General features: G+C 40.6%; 4 protein-coding genes across 5 annotated transcripts in view; 2 read left to right on the forward strand and 2 right to left on the reverse strand.

Annotated features, from left to right (window-relative positions):
- Positions 1-111: 111 nt before the first annotated feature.
- On the reverse strand, positions 112-8,288 carry znf646 (zinc finger protein 646). Of its 2 annotated transcripts, XM_016469203.1 has the most exons (5): positions 8,214-8,288; positions 7,417-7,565; positions 3,269-6,140; positions 2,030-3,124; positions 112-1,944 (listed from the first exon to the last, which is right to left on the reverse strand). In XM_016469203.1, exons 3-5 carry the CDS (start codon positions 5,926-5,928, stop codon positions 1,059-1,061), a joined length of 4,641 nt encoding a protein of 1,546 aa, XP_016324689.1. In that variant the 5' UTR covers positions 5,929-6,140; positions 7,417-7,565; positions 8,214-8,288; the 3' UTR covers positions 112-1,058. The 2 variants fall into 2 exon arrangements, with proteins under 2 accessions (XP_016324689.1, XP_016324690.1); XM_016469204.1 differs by lacking the exon at positions 7,417-7,565 and having other exon boundaries at positions 8,214-8,254.
- Positions 8,185-12,238, forward strand: znf668 (zinc finger protein 668). Its single transcript, XM_016469206.1, has 2 exons — positions 8,185-8,467; positions 10,094-12,238. The coding sequence occupies exon 2, from the start codon at positions 10,104-10,106 to the stop codon at positions 12,048-12,050; it is 1,947 nt and encodes a 648-aa protein (XP_016324692.1). The 5' UTR covers positions 8,185-8,467; positions 10,094-10,103; the 3' UTR covers positions 12,051-12,238.
- Positions 12,239-13,215: 977 nt separating this feature from the next.
- LOC107675010 (gap junction beta-5 protein-like) lies at positions 13,216-14,598 on the forward strand. The gene has a single exon (XM_016469188.1). It carries the CDS (start codon positions 13,762-13,764, stop codon positions 14,560-14,562), a length of 801 nt encoding a protein of 266 aa, XP_016324674.1. The 5' UTR covers positions 13,216-13,761; the 3' UTR covers positions 14,563-14,598.
- Positions 14,599-14,852: 254 nt separating this feature from the next.
- LOC107675011 (CD59 glycoprotein-like) overlaps positions 14,853-15,687 on the reverse strand; it is a 2,122-nt gene continuing 1,287 nt past the window's right edge. The window contains exons 3-5 of the mRNA XM_016469189.1: positions 15,439-15,528; positions 15,289-15,330; positions 14,853-15,112 (exon numbers count right to left, since the gene is read on the reverse strand). Of these exons, the coding sequence (XP_016324675.1) occupies positions 15,015-15,112; positions 15,289-15,330; positions 15,439-15,528 (230 nt within the window). The 3' untranslated portion in view covers positions 14,853-15,014. The remainder of the gene's footprint in view (positions 15,113-15,288; positions 15,331-15,438; positions 15,529-15,687) is intronic.

Raw genomic sequence — 15,687 nt, forward strand, 5'->3', positions numbered from 1 at the left:
CATGGATTTCTTTTGGGTCCATTAGTTTTTTGTGCTCCAAAATCTTGAACAAACTTCCACTTCATAAAACATTTACTAGAAAAGTATGCACTAAGAAAACTGAGATATTTCTGTTGTACTTTCAAATACGCTGTTGTGAATGCTTTTAAAGAGGTATTTCTTAAGTGTTTACAACCATTATCTAGAATACCTACATAATCGACCAATCTAGCATTTATCACACATTTAATACCATGCATAATGTGTACCACATTTAACAGTATTAAAGACAAGAAATATGCTTACATTTCAAATATTAATGTAAGGTATAAATAGTTCTATTTAAATAAATAAATATCTTTGAGATTTTCTACAAGACAGGCCTTAGTGAAGGTTGCTGTTTAACAGCCTTACCAGTGTCATCCATTATGAAACTGCAGGAACATCAAGAGTATGTTGGTCTTAAGACAATTACAGCACATCTACCATGAGCAGTACAATAACCTGAAAATATGGAAGCACTTAATACAAACATAATGAGAAGGATAGCATGTATCCCTTTTATTCCCATAATACCTTTAACAAAAGACCATAACAGCTTGTTTTGTTCCCCCTCTGATTACGCCAAATAATCGGTCAGGCTCTTGAAGGCAGCACTAGGTAAGAGTCTGAACAGAAATACTCATCCAAGCTCTCAGTCTGAGACCTATCATAGTACCAAACAATTTGTGCACTGTGTGGGGACACAAAACAAATGAAATAAAATAAAAACCTAAAATGGTCTCTGACAGGCACTGTCACTTATTCTAAAATGTCTACAGTATTACTGTCCCTACCAGAGGTAGTATTTTATCAATGCCAGTCTTAAGTGTCCATTAAAGAACAACATTTGAAAACACCCCAGTAAAGGAGGCAAGTCTTGCCAAGATTAGCATCTGTGTGCGACACTATATGGACAAGTACAGCAGAAAACCTGATGTGGTACGATTATTGGCATTGGGCCTTGGGTGGAGAAAGAGTCTTGTAATAGAATATTGTTTTGAAATCTTCCCTTGAAGCGGCAAGATTGGAGTGTGGCCTTAGAGGAAAGGTTCCACACCCAGTCCCATGAATGCATTATCATCCATGTTGAAGGAGGACTCATAAGTCTGTTGGGTATTCTGATGCATCTTCTGATGGTGCCGGAGGTTGGACTTGCTAGAGAAACGCTTGTCACAAAGGAGGCAGGTGAAAGGCTTCTCTTTGGTGTGGATGCGCCTGTGGCAGATAAGCTGGGTGGAGACCCGGAAGGCCTTGCCACACTCCAGGCACTGATAGCGTTTGGGTTCTGTGTGAATGCGCCGGTGATTCTTCAACGCCATGAGATTGGTGAACTCCTTTTGGCAGACCGAGCAGAAGAAGGAGCCAGTCTTGTGGCTGTTCTTGTGGTTGAGCAGTGAACCAGCGTGGCGGTAAGTGCGCCCACAGTGCTCGCACACATGACTTTTCTCTTCCCTACCGTATCTCTCGCTACTTTCCTGCTGGTCTTGCAGCACTCGGCTGAAGGCTGAATCGATCTTAGGAAGGCTCTGAATTCCTATCTGCTGGTCTAGTGCCGAGTCCCAGCCTAAATCCTGCTGCATCTGCATACCTTGCTCATGGTGTGACTGCCCCTGCAAGCCGCCATGGAGCTCCTGGTGCTGCTGAAAACTAGCCAGGTTTGGGAAGTTCTGTTGACATATGTTGCAGTAATAGGGGAGTTCCTTACTATGCACCTCCATGTGGCTCTGCAGGTGTGCAAACTCACAGAAGGTTTTCCCGCAATCTGGGCAGCAGTGGCGAGCCATTTGAGAATGACTCTCTAAATCCAGAGAGTCCATGAATGTTTTTAGGCAGAGAGTGCAGTGTAGGAGGTCAGCGGAATGAGTCTTCTTGTGGTTAAGAAGGGAACCGGCATGTCTATAAGAGCGTCCACACTGATCACACCTGTAACAAAGGAAAAGATTGGCATCAGATGACGGATAGGCAAGGATAGGTGTTCAAATAGCATTTAAGAAAAAAAATGACTCACGTATAGCATTTGTCCACACCGTCTTGATTTACAATAGAGTTTGGATTGCCGTTTCGGTAACAGCGATGTCTCTTTAGCCCAGATTTTCCCTGGAAGCTTTTGCCACATGTTTGGCAGCTGTAATGAGTTATTCCTCGTGTATGGATTTTTTGATGATTGTAAAGGATACTGGAGAGACGGAAAGCTTTACCACAAGTAGGACAGACATACTTTTTCTTCTGCGTGTGAATGCGTGTGTGGTTTCGTAAAGCCATGGGATTGGAAAAGGGCTTGGCACAGAAGGTGCAGGTGAAATGGCCTGTTTTGTGAGTGTTCTTATGGTTCAACAAGCTACCAGCGTGACGGTAACTGCGACTACAAATGTTGCACTTGAATGGTCGTTCTTCTTTTTCTAGGTCCGCACCATCGTTGTCACCATCTACATCTCCTAGGGGGACCGAATCAGGGGCAGTCTCTATACTACAGGTGTGTCCTTCAAGTAGTTCAGTATCTGGAAATACAAGACGGCACTGCTTGCATGTCAAATTCTTTTCTCGTTTGTGGCCCCTGACCTTTCCTCTTGCTGCTGCATTTCTTTTATTGGTCAAACAAGTGTGGTTGAGTAACTGTTTGTTTCCCCTGAAGGCCTTTCCACAGTCTTGGCAGCAGTGTCTTTTGACGGCAAAGTGTATTCGCAAATGATTCTTCATTGCTAGCTGGTTGGAGTAAGTGTTGTTGCACAACGCACAGTAATATTCACCTGTCTTGTGCGAGTTTTTGTGGTTGACCAAGCTTCCTGCATGTCGATAGCTTCGCCCACACTGATCACAGACAAAAGGGCGAGGGTCTCTGGGATCTCCCATCTGGCCCTCTTTTTCTTGGCTAGACTGATCACTGTTAGAGGTCTGCCGTTGCTTGTGGCGTCTGCTCATTCTCTTTTTGCTGGAATTAAGTGCCTGCATTCCACTCCCTGAGGCATTCCCACTCATCTGCATGAGCGTCTGAATTTGTTTGTTGAGCTCTTCAATCTTAGCTTTGTTTTCCTGATGTACCCTCTGGTGGTTCAACAGTTGTTTATAGATTTTGAATGCTTTCCCACATTCTGGGCATCTATGCCTGGCAGAAAAAGAAAAAGATCAGATTAAAAAAAGAACTTGGCTGTAAAACAATATAGATGAAGTATGACCTATACAATAACTTTTTTCAAAGCAATCCAATTCTGAAGTTCAATATGACATTTTTTTTTTTTTAAATACTTACTTTTTAACATCAAAGTGTGTCCTCTGGTGATTCTTGAGAGCCAGCAAATTATAAAAACGCTTTTGGCAAACAAAGCAGCGAAACACTCCAGTTTTGTGAGACTTCTTATGATTGAGTAATGATCCAGCATGTCTGTACGAACGACCACATTGGTCACACTTGTACTGGCGCTCTCCATCATGTGGACTCGCCTGCAAAAGTTCTCGTTGAAATGTACTTTTAAGAAGCGATTTCTCCCCACATTTCTCCTCCACTTGTCCATCTCGTTGTCCTGTGCAGTTGTGGTTATTGAGGTGATTAATATCGCTGCAGCTTATGCCACATTTCCCACAAATAATACTTTCCATTTCCACTTTTGGTTTGAGCTCATTCTGGTGGTTGGTTACAAATTGTTCTTGTGGATTACTTTCTATATTGCTATGCAAGAGCTGGTGGGCTTGTAGGTCTTGTTTCTTTGAAAAGCTCTCTCCACAAGTGCTGCAGATAATCAGATTGCAGTCACCCTGCTGATTTTCACTCGGTTCATCTTTCTTAACCTCTAGAGAAGACAACGATGATGGGCCACATGCTGAAGGTGTGCCATGAGTTTGAGTATGACCTCTGAGATGGCTTCGCAGTGCACGCATGCTAGTATAGTGATTCCCACACACTGAGCACTGATACATCTCTCCATCATCCTCTTCTTCATCGTCTTCACATTCAGCTTCACTGTCACTCATCTCACCATGAATGTTGTCATGAAAGGTCTGCTGTCTAAAATAGGCCTCTGCTGCACTAGCATTGTGTCCCTCAAAACCAACATCTTCCCCTGACTCTCCTAAGAAATGTTGATGCTTTGTGTTGTGAAAGTCCATGTGACCTGGTGAGCCGTTTATCATGGTCTGATACTGCTGATTCAGGAGGGGACAAATGTGTGACTTGATTCCTGCAATATCAGTAAATGTTTTACCACAGTCAGCACACATGTGCCTCTCCATGAGGTGTTCATCCTGAGGTAGGTGCTCATCTGAGTAGGAATTGTCAAACTGCTCATGAAATTCAGTAACATTCGTCTCATTCACATGCTCCTCATTGGATTTATGCTGCACAGAGTCTACCAGGTCCTGAGGAAGGCCTAATATTCCACTTACATCTTCCTCATGTGATGGAAAACAGTTCTGTTGGTTCTCGTGTGTCAAGGGCTCTGAGGAAAGCCAATCACCCTCAGAACTAGCAGGCAAAGATGCGGGCCTTCCCTTATGGATCCGAAGGTGGCTTCGCAGAGCCGCCAAATGTAGGTAGTTCTTACGGCAGATGGAACACTGAAAGATCCCGGTTTGATGGGACCGTTTGTGATTTATAAGACTGCCTGCATGCCTGTAGCTTTTGCCACAGATGTGGCACTTGAATCTGCGATCAGAACTGTCAGCATCTTCTACTTTGATGTTATCAGTACCCTGTGCTGAACAATCAGGGTTGAGGTTTTCTGATGGTAGGGCCATTGGCTGTCCCTGAGCATGTAGAGTCAATGGATTTTCATCTAAAGAGTTGGGTAGATAAATATGACCATTTTCCAATGGCCCATCTGCTTGGGAATATTCAATAGCTTTATTGAGTAACGGGGGCAATGGTGGAGTGTCACTAGAGGGGGGATAAGGATTAGACTCTGGGGAATGAGTAACACTATCATTGTAAGAAAAATTGTGCTGCTCTGACAAGTTAGTAGGGAGCTCAAACGACACTGAGGAGGAGTTATGCAACAGAATGTGATTTTGAAACTCATCATCATTAGCAAAAGCAACCTGACAAAGGTGACAAAAATGTATATTAGCATCACCATTCTGTGGCATAACATGAGGGGCAAGTTCTTGCTTGCACTCTGTGAGGGCAGCTTTAGAGGTTTGCACACTGAGACGACCTCGTGTTTTACTGTGGATTCGCTGGTGACTATTAAGTGCAGCAAGATTATTGAAATGTTTGAAACAGACTGGACACTCAAATACCCCCATTTGATGAGTTTTCTTATGATTTATGAGACTGCCATGATGTCTGTATGTCTTGTTACACAAGTCACATTTGAACGGCCTGTCTCCAGCATCATCTTCAGCTGCCATGTCACTTTCTGTGGTGGTGTTTGAAATGTGTTCTGACACGGCACCATTACTAAGGCTGCTCATTGGAGCAATATTTAGCTTCATGTCTGGCTGCAAATCTGGTATCATGTCAAAATCCATCTCGTCTAGATGCAGCAACTCATCATCTTTATAATCACTTTCAATAAGACTATTTGCAGAATCCTTTGTCCTGATTTGAGACTCTTTATTGCGATGGACCTTTTGATGGGTGACCAACTGAGTTGCAAGGCGAAAAGCCTTTCCGCAATCGGTGCAAGAATATTTCTTTCTAGATGTGTGGATGCGCAGGTGGCTTTTGAGAGCCAACGCATTGGAGAGCTTCCTGGAGCATATATGACACTGAAAAGAGCCAACCTTGTGTGTTTTTCTGTGGTTAGCCAAGCTGCCAGCATGTCTGTAGCCTCGTCCACATTCATCACATTTGAACTTCCGTTCCTCTTCCGACTGATGAAAAGTGTCTGTATGCTCCAAAAGACTGGGCATGCTTGCACATACTACACCACAATGTCTACACGAAAAGCCTTTGGTCCGGCCTGGCTCTTGCATAGCTATAATGGTATAGTATAATCATAAGAAATGTCAACAAGAGCCAGTTTGAATGACTGTGAGGGACAAACCTGTCCTCGCTATTATCAAATTGGCTTGTTTGAAGAGGTGTAAAGGCAACATTCAAAACATTAACTGAGAATACAGTCTGTTCCATTCCACTGGAAAAATGTCATTGTGAAGATTATGTCAGCGCAGGCACTGGATGAAATCTGTAACAGAAAACCCATACATTATTTACCATTAAGTTCACATAAGGCAGTTGCATAACAAGAAAGTCAATAATGATGAAAAGCTAACATTAACATTGCTTTCTAATGAGACCAAGTCTTGACAAAAAGCTCTGAGTTTACATAACCCATGAGTAATTAAATAAAAGGAAGTATTCTAACATTACTGCAAAATAAAAAATAAAAAACTGCACTGGTTTACAAGGGAAATGCATGCAAAACTGAAGATTCTATCTTCAGTCTTTAATCTTCATATGACTTTCTTTCCGTATGACAGTCTCAGTCAATATTCACTTTTATTTTATGGACTAAAAATGTAATAAAAGGAAATGCTGACTGAAGCTGTCATTCTGCCTGACATCTCCTTTAATGCTGTTAGAAGAAAGAAAGTCCTACAGGGTTGGAATGTCATGAGGGTGAGTAATTAGGAATTTGGTATAAGGTAAACCGATTCCTCTAAAAGGTCAAAGGTCTCTATTATTGTTATACAATAATATTTGTATTATTTTAAACAAAAATCAATTAAAACAGAAACAGAACTTGGGACAAAATAAGATGGATTTCATTGGATAAATAGTGACTTTTCTTTTCAGGGTGAATTGTCACTTTAATAAACACTTCTTATATGTTCACATTAAAAAGTGTTCATTAAGCACACAAAAAAAACCACACCAAAAACACACTTTTTTTTATACAAGCAATGATTAAACCAACTTGGACGTTATATATAAAACCAAAGTACATGCAGGGGTTTTTATATCCACTCAAAGCTATTTACCATCAATCATTAGTCAGCTCCAGTTTTTATTCTTCTTTATATCTAATTTTAAAACGCTATTCAATAAAATAAAGCTGATACAGTTTATCTGTCTGGATCTGACAGTATCACTGATCTCCAATGGATTTTAGGTAGAATTTATATAGATGAGTGGGCAGCTTGAAGAATCAACTCCAGCAGTTAGGTGACAGACTGCCTCACACAATGGAGCTCTATTGACACAGTAAACACTTGCCGAGTACATTAGCCTAACAGCTAACAACACAAGCACAATTTTGATCGTTTTAATAGTCTTATATATCCGTAGTCTAAATTAATATAGTAGACAAATTGCCCTTGAGTTGAACTGGATAAAATATGTATTTGGGAGAGGCAGTAGCATCCCATCCCGTTGCGAGCTAGTTAGCATTTGGCGGCTAGAATATACGGCTAAAACGAACCCACTAATACGGCAAAAAAAGACGATAGGAATATACATACTGAATGTTGCAGTCTCCCTGTGCGATGTTGGCGCATGTAATGTTGGCACTCCGTTCACTTTATTTTAGTTTCAGGACGGGCGTGTTCGTCCCCCTTTCTACCAATTGTCTTTTCCACCATCCCGCTCGACTCACTTCCTGCTCTTGTTGCTAGGAAACAGGAAATGTGCATCAGCGAAAAAACGTCCGTACGTTCATATCTTAAGAGGTGTTTTCTTGAACAACATATTTTCATTCGAAAACTTATTATACTTATATTATTTCTACTCTCTCCGCCAGTTCCTATTGGAATAATTTAATAGCATGAACTACATGAAGTTTAGTAACTTACCCGCTTTTCCCAAAACGTTTGCTCACTAGTGACCATGAATGTTTTATTTTTTGTAATATATAGCCACAAATTTGTGCAAACAGCAATTGGCGCTCTTACATTATATGTATATAATTAAATATTATTCAGCTATCAGTACTTCTTGGAATTTGTTCCACCCATTACGTTATATTTTCGAAGCCTCATTTTTGTTTGTTCGTTCATTCTTTAATGTTGTCATTAATGTTAATAACAGCTTGTATTATTAAAAATGCACAATTCCACTGTATTTGTCAACTCTTAAAATAAATCTATTGCAAATACACAGTTACCAGAACCAGTTAACCGCACTATAATTTTGAACCAATTCAGATTTTGTTATGTAACTTTATATGCACAAAACAACTGCACATCCACGTACATTGAAGTGAGCATACATAATTTCCCATCCCACAGACTCTCTCCCCACCCCATTCTATCCCACTCACCATGCACTCTAGTCCATAGAAACACCGTAGCAAGAACACCAAAATAGCAGAGGCATGAAAGCGTTTTAATTTAAGAGAAATTCCGATAATTTTGTAGACATTCCCCAGGTGGTGAGTGAGGAAGTCATGAAGGCTCACATCTCTGCGTTCACTGGGTAATTTCGTCGTGGTCCTAAAGCCGCCGATCTTCTCCTGAGATTGATCGATTTGCTATTCATTGTCAAAGACACACGTCTCTCCGGAGAGCACAAACGGTACGTAACGTAAATCACATTTTGTAAGCATACTAAAAAGATAAAAAACGATAACATTTTGTTATGCAGCGATTATAATGAAGTGAAAAGCGACTGCAAATCGCTTCGCATGTTCAGCGGTCCTAAAGCCAGCCATTTTGTGTTATGGTGCAAGCTAAAAGAGCAGTTGTATGCTTTGAAGACATGTTCATTAGCTCTTTGAATTACCACTGTATTGTATTCGCATTGCTTCTATTTGGTCATGGTCGTTATGTTCAATTTCTGTTAACATCGAAATGTAATTCAGTTTTGTACACAAGTAGCTCAGATGCCAACTTCCTTTGAGAACAAGAGCTTCTTTCCTAATTGTCCCTGAGGTCCTAATGCCGGCCATTTTGTGCTGCCTGCGCCTGCCCCATCCCAGCGTATTAAATTTTTTAAACAAAATATTCACCATGGTTTTTGCCAAAATATTACATACTAGTTTTATTTACATACACTGTATGTTATATACATCATACTAAATACTAAATGCTAGTTACTACAGTTATTGTTCCTATAATAAAGTCTGTCATTAATTACTACCTTCATGTTGTCCCAAACACGCAAGACCTTCATTCAGGTTTTTGCCAAAATATTACATACTAGTTTTATTTATATACACTGTATGTTATATACATCATACTAAATACTAGTTACTACAGTTATTGTTCCTATAATAAAGTCTGTCATTAATTACTACCTTCATGTTGTCCCAAACACGCAAGACCTTCATTCATCTTCAGAACACAAATTAGGATATTTTTGATGAAGTCTGAGAGCTCTCTGACCCTACATAGACAGCAACGCAACTGAAATGTTCCCAGACCTAGAAACATAGTAAGGACATCAGTAAAACAGTGCATGTGACATCAGTGGCTCAACTCCAATTTCGCGAAGCTACGAGAATACTTTTTGTGCGCAAAGAAAAAAAAAAAGTCTTTATTCAACAATTCTTCTCCCCCGAGTTACCATCTTCCGTCATTTTTGAGAGTAGCACAACACATGCATGCGCTTTCCCCTGAATGTAATCAGCGCATACGTCGTGCTACTCTCCAAAATGGTGGAAGACGGTAACTCGGGGGAGAAGAATTGTTGAATAAAGTCATTATTTTTATTGAGCCACTGATGTCACATGGACTGTTTTACCGATGTCCTTACTACGTTTCAGGGTCTGGGAACATTTCAGTTTCATCAAAAATATCCTAATTTGTGTTCTGAAGATGAACAAAGGTCTTACATGTTTGGAGCGACATGAGGGTGAGTAATTAATGAGAGAATTTTCATTTTTGTGTGAACTAACCATTTAACTTCAATTTGCCTTCATTGTCATAAGATATAAAATATACTAAATGACGGAGGAAAATGCATTTTTAAAATAAAATTAACAGTAAGTGTAGTATTTATTTAATATATTTTTCCAAAAAAAAAAGAATAAAGTTGGAACAAAGAGTAACTTATAACAGCAAAGAATATAAGTGACAAAAAATGAAAGTATAAATGGATCAGTCAAATGTAAGTAAAGTAAACAAAGTAAGGAAATTAACCCTAAATTAAATTCTAACACAAATTCAAGGCACTCATTGTGTATTTTGTTGTTCTCTCCAGCATCATCAGGATGACTTCACCCCAACCAGGTAGCCCACCAACCGCAGAGCAGTATACACCACCGCCTTCTGAGACAGAGCCCAACAAAGAACCAGACAACTCATCAGAACAACCTACGAGAAGAAGAGGCAAAGGGAGACCGCCAAAAACTTTGCACACTTTTAAATGCTCAACCTGTCAGGAGGTCTTTACCAGCCCTTCAGCTCTACAAAGCCACAAGCTGTCAATACATGGTAAAGACAAACAGCAGCAGTACACCTGCGGTAAGTGCACAAAGACGTTCTCCAGCCGGGCACAGCTTTCCAAGCATCAGCGCTCCCATTCTGCTCAGCGTCCGTTCCAGTGCCCACACTGCCATAAGGCTTACAAGACTCCAACGGAGTTACGCAACCACAGCCGTTCACACACAGGAGAGAAACCGTTTGTTTGTTTTGACTGTGGCAAGGCATTTATGCAGGCCATTTGCCTGCGTATCCACATGACGCAGCACAGTGGCGAAAGGCCTCACTCTTGCCCTCATTGCTCTAAGAGTTATCCCACACTATCCAAACTCAAAGTTCACCAACGATCACACACCGGGGAGAAGCCTTACTTTTGTTCCGAGTGTGGGAAGAGTTTTGCCGACCCTTCGGTGTACCGCAAGCATCGGCGTAATCACCAAGGCCACCGGCCGTATTCTTGCGGCCAGTGTGGCAAAACGTACACGGAGCTGAAGGACTTGAAGAACCATGAGCGCTCGCATACGGGCGAGAAGCCTTACCTGTGCTCGGACTGCGGCAAAGCCTTCTCCCGGTCGTCCTCTTTGGCGTGCCACTTGCGAATCCACTCCAAGAGCAAGCCGTATCAGTGTGAACAGTGTGGCAAAGGTTTTACTCAGCTGTCCTCATACCAGTCCCATCTTCGTACCCACTCGGGTGAAAAACCCTTCTTGTGTCCACAGTGCGGCAAGATGTTCTCCGATCCCTCTAGTTTCCGTCGACATCAACGGGCGCATCAAGGATTCAAGCCGTACCCTTGTGACAAGTGCACTAAGAGGTTTCGGCAGCCTGCGGACCTTGCGGTGCATCAGCGTGTGCACTCGGGTCAGCGGCCCTACAAATGCCAACGCTGCGATAAAGCATTCGTCGCTTCTTGGGATCTGCGACGCCACATGCTTGTTCACTCCGGTCTGCGGCCTTTTTCTTGCACAGAATGTGGCAAGTCCTTTACGGAGCGCTCTAGTCTGAACAAGCACAGAAGGGTGCATTCAGGGGAGCGTCCTTACAAATGCCAGCTGTGCTTCAAGTCGTTTGTTGTGTCATCCAGTTTGCGCAAGCATGAGAGGACACACTTGTCCGAGAGGCCGTTACAGGTCCAGGCCACTCCTGAAACGGCTCAAATGTTTCCCACCACCCTGCCCCAGTTCTCCTGCTCTCACTGTGATATGATATTTGGAACATGGGAGGAAGTGCAGGCCCATTCCAGCCTACACACTATCTCTCCCCCATCTGATTCTACGGTTTCGGCTTTACCTATTGGCCCATACATTTGTGTGATCTGCCAGGCAGAGTTTGTTCAGCTGGCTGATATGCAGACACACGAGAAACTGCACCCCAAGCCACGACCTCACGTTTGTGACCAGTGCGGTAAGGGTTTCCTGAATAAAGCCGGGCTTCGTAAACACCAGCGCATCCACTCGACCAGTCGGCCACATTGCTGCGCTGTTTGCGGAAAGGCTTTTCTTTTCGCCGCCTACCTTCGCAAACACTTACGCACCCACCGCGACACTGAGTCCTCATCCTCCCTGCCTCAGACAGATATAGTGCACAGCCAACCCCTGCCATCCCCACCAAGTGCTGCGTCACCGTCGGGATCCGAGCCCACCGCTATTTCTCTGACTGTTCCGGTGACTGTGCCGGTGCCGGCATTTCAGACAATGCCAGCCCATGTGTATATAGGCAAGGAAGAGGGGCTCTGAACTTATTGCTGACTGTGTCGGCTGCTTTGAGAGAATCTTGCAAAAAGCCTGAAAATCAATAAAATCTCATTTTTAAATAGTATAAAATGCTTCGGTGCATAAATAGCCACAAAATAATGTCTTTAATTTAGCTTGATATTGTACAAAAATGTATTTCTCTTTAGAAATGTGCCAAGATTGCTGAGAGGATTTTTATTTTTACGGTACACTCTTAAAAATAAAGGTGCTTCAAAAGGTTCTTCAAGCGATGCCATAGAAGAACCATTTTTGGTTCCACAAAGAACCATTCAGTCAAAGGTTCTTTAAAGAACCATCTCTTTCTTACCTTTTTGTAATCTGAAGAACCTTCTTTCGCCACAGAGAACCTTTTGTGAAACTGAAAGGTTCTTCAGATGTTAAAGGTTCTTTATGGAACCATTTAGACAAAAAGGTTCTTCTATGGCATCGTGAAGCACCTTTATTTTTAAGAGTGTATGTCTGAATCGAAGAGTCAGTTAATGGTTCTCCTCAGTGTCATAATCACATATTGAATTTAATATGTCATGTTTATACACATGAAATCAGTGTAATATTTGAATTCTGATTTTGAAGACCTTACTTATTTAAATCCGTTTTTTTCTCCATCAACAGACTATACAAGTTTATACTGTATTTTATTTTTCTGAAGTTTCAACAGCTGTTATTATTTGAGTGTTTTTTAAAGGCAACAAGCCCGTGTATGTGGTGGTAAATATGACCGTAATTACTTTTTGGACATAATATATTGCTTTTATGCTGTACAACTAAACAATATCGCCTCTTGTTCTTCTTTATATGTCCTAAAGCAAAATTGTACTTCATGGATTTTTGACAGTTTGGTGTAGTGTAATATTTATTGACTTGAAAAATAATTTATAATACCAGTCACAATTTTGGACACATTAACTAAAGATGTGTTTTCTATTATCTTAAAAATGTTTAATCTAGTTTTGTAGACACAAAGATATGACTTTCTTTACAATATATTTTTGTCATTAAATAGGTGAATATGCCTTGATAGTGAAAGAAAGAAACCGACAGTTCCAATTTCATAGTTTTGATGACTTTATTGTTTTTTATTATACATGTGGAAAATAGTAATTAAATTAGTATTAGTAAAAAAAAATAGCAGGTTTGTCAACAAATTTTTAACTATTGATAGAGTATGCCATTAAACTAACATGTCATTTAAATTCAGTTTGGAATATCATCTAAAGTAAAGGGGTTTGAGCTGTAAACATTTAACATTTGAAGTGTGTTAAAAAATAAATATTATTATTATTATTATAAGACAAATACAGATAGGTTTTGGACAAAAACTGCTAGAGATCTTGTATTAACCCTAAGTTAAGAAAAAAAAAACTGGATAAATGTGAGAAACCATTTTTGATGACACGTACAGTTACAGGCTATATATTGAGTGAAGCTCAAAATTCTCAACAACTCTCAAAAACTCAACAACTTCAGCACTGGACAAACACACAAAACCTTCGTTCCCTAAAAAGGTATGTTTGGTTCATGTTCTTTAAACAAAATATCCATACTGCTTTTTGAAATCATGTTGATGTATCTCACAATGCACCAAATATTTTAAGCAGATATCTGTAATATAACTGTAATTGAAAATTCTCCCTTTTTTTGTACAGATACGTTCTTTATTTCCATAAAGAAGACAAATCCACCCTAGAGAGCAATGGCAGCGATAGTTACCGGGCTCATCCCAATCCTCCGCACTGCAGTGGACTCCACTGCCACCTATAAAGGTCGCACCATGTGGTTCGGTTTGCTCTGCATCCGCCTAGTGACCGTCTTTCTGGCTCAGTTTCCATGGAAAAGCTTAAATGAGGATTTCCACTGTAACAGCACTGACTCCTTCTGCATTAAAGCTTGTTTTAATAAACACTTCGACAATTCTATAGTGATGGCGTGGCATTTCCTCTTTATCCTACTTGTGCTCTCGGTCCTTCTCATGGAGATGTTTTCCTCCCATCTTCGATCTTCATTCCAGAAGAAGAAGGAGAGAGAAATGGCATCTCAAAGCGAGCAGGGAGCTGTCACTGATCCCACCATGACTGTTGGTGGTAGGATGATGATAGACCTCCACAAAAGCAAAAGCAGTGTGGTGGTGTACCTGTTCAGCATCATGCTGCGAATTGCAGTGGAGGTTTTGTTCGTGTACGTCTTGTTCTGCTGGGTTCTACCTAAACTGAATGAAGAGTCATACCTTTGTTATGCACAAAAGTTTGGTAAATGTTCAGTACAGCAATGTGTGGTCCGAGGGGCAGCAGAAAAGAGAACGTCTGTCTATGCATTACTGTTTATGTCTGCCCTGGTAATTATAACAAGTGGCCTGTTCTGTCTCTACTCAATAGGCCACTATCTAATGGTTAACAAAAGGTTTCCATTGAACACAAGCATAGTAAGTAGCTTTAATGCATCTGTATATAAATTGTGTTTTTTTTCTCTTAAATGCTTTTTTATGGCTTACAGATGAATATTGTGAACTGTATTGACTATTTTAATTCAGTCTGATTGAAATTGCAAGTTTAAATGTACCTTTGCAATAAACCAAGAACAAAAAATAGTTAAGGAGATGCTTTTTGGCTCTGTGTGGTGTTTCTGTGTTTGCATTTTTGTGTTTGGTCTGGCTGAGAAGTCATTTTTGTGTGAATGCTGACTGAGCTGTTTTGTTGTAGAGTTCAGCTGTTGTCCTTGTCAAACCTCTGACAATGTACAAGAAGATAAAATGTTTTGGAAAACACAAAGAATCATCATTGTTTTTTGTTTTGCTGGCCAGAGTTTATTTCTTTATATTATTCGCTACTTGCATTTACATATATTAAATTAAAGTCAATTAATAACTATGATAGCTGTATGTTTTGAACATTTTATGTAGCATGAGATAAAAACAGATCATTGTAAAATATATTTGGCTGATGGAGCAGATCAGTTGCAGAGATCTGTGTTGCAGCACACTTTCTCCACCTGAGGAGGCACCTGAGCATCACACTCATTAGTTTTGGCACATCTGCGCACCTCACCGTCTACAAAAAGAAATGCAGAATAGCTTTCACAAATGAAATAATACTCACAACAAATCATCGCACTCCATCAACTGATGCAACTAAATCTCAGTTTACACATGCAATAGAACTTAAATAAGGAACTATCCTATTTTTATCAGTTTCAGCATATGAGGAAAAGAATATGGTCAACTCACAGGCTGGATGATGCATTTTGATTGTAATGCAGTTGTCAAAACCACTGCTGCATTCTTTCTCCTCTATCTCATTACAGACATATGAGGAAAAGAATATGGTCAACTCACAGGCTGGATGATGCATTTTGATTGTAATGCAATTGTCAAAACCACTGCTGCATTCTTTCTCCTCTATCTCATTACAGGTGGGATGGTCTTTGTCAATCTTCTGGCAGTAGTTGCACCTCAGTGCCTGGGCAACTAATCAGTTATAATTTTGATTAAAACAAGTTTCTGTTCTGTTCTGAATTCATTAGAATGCTCTATAATATATATATATATATATATGTGTGTGTGTGTGTGTGTGTGTGTGTGTGTGTGTGTGTGTGTGTGTGTGTGTGACCCTGGACCACAAAACCA

This window comes from Sinocyclocheilus anshuiensis, unplaced genomic scaffold (assembly GCF_001515605.1).
Source record: "Sinocyclocheilus anshuiensis isolate Anshui unplaced genomic scaffold, SAMN03320099.WGS_v1.1 scaffold1572, whole genome shotgun sequence".
Taxonomy (NCBI): Eukaryota; Metazoa; Chordata; class Actinopteri; order Cypriniformes; family Cyprinidae; genus Sinocyclocheilus; species Sinocyclocheilus anshuiensis.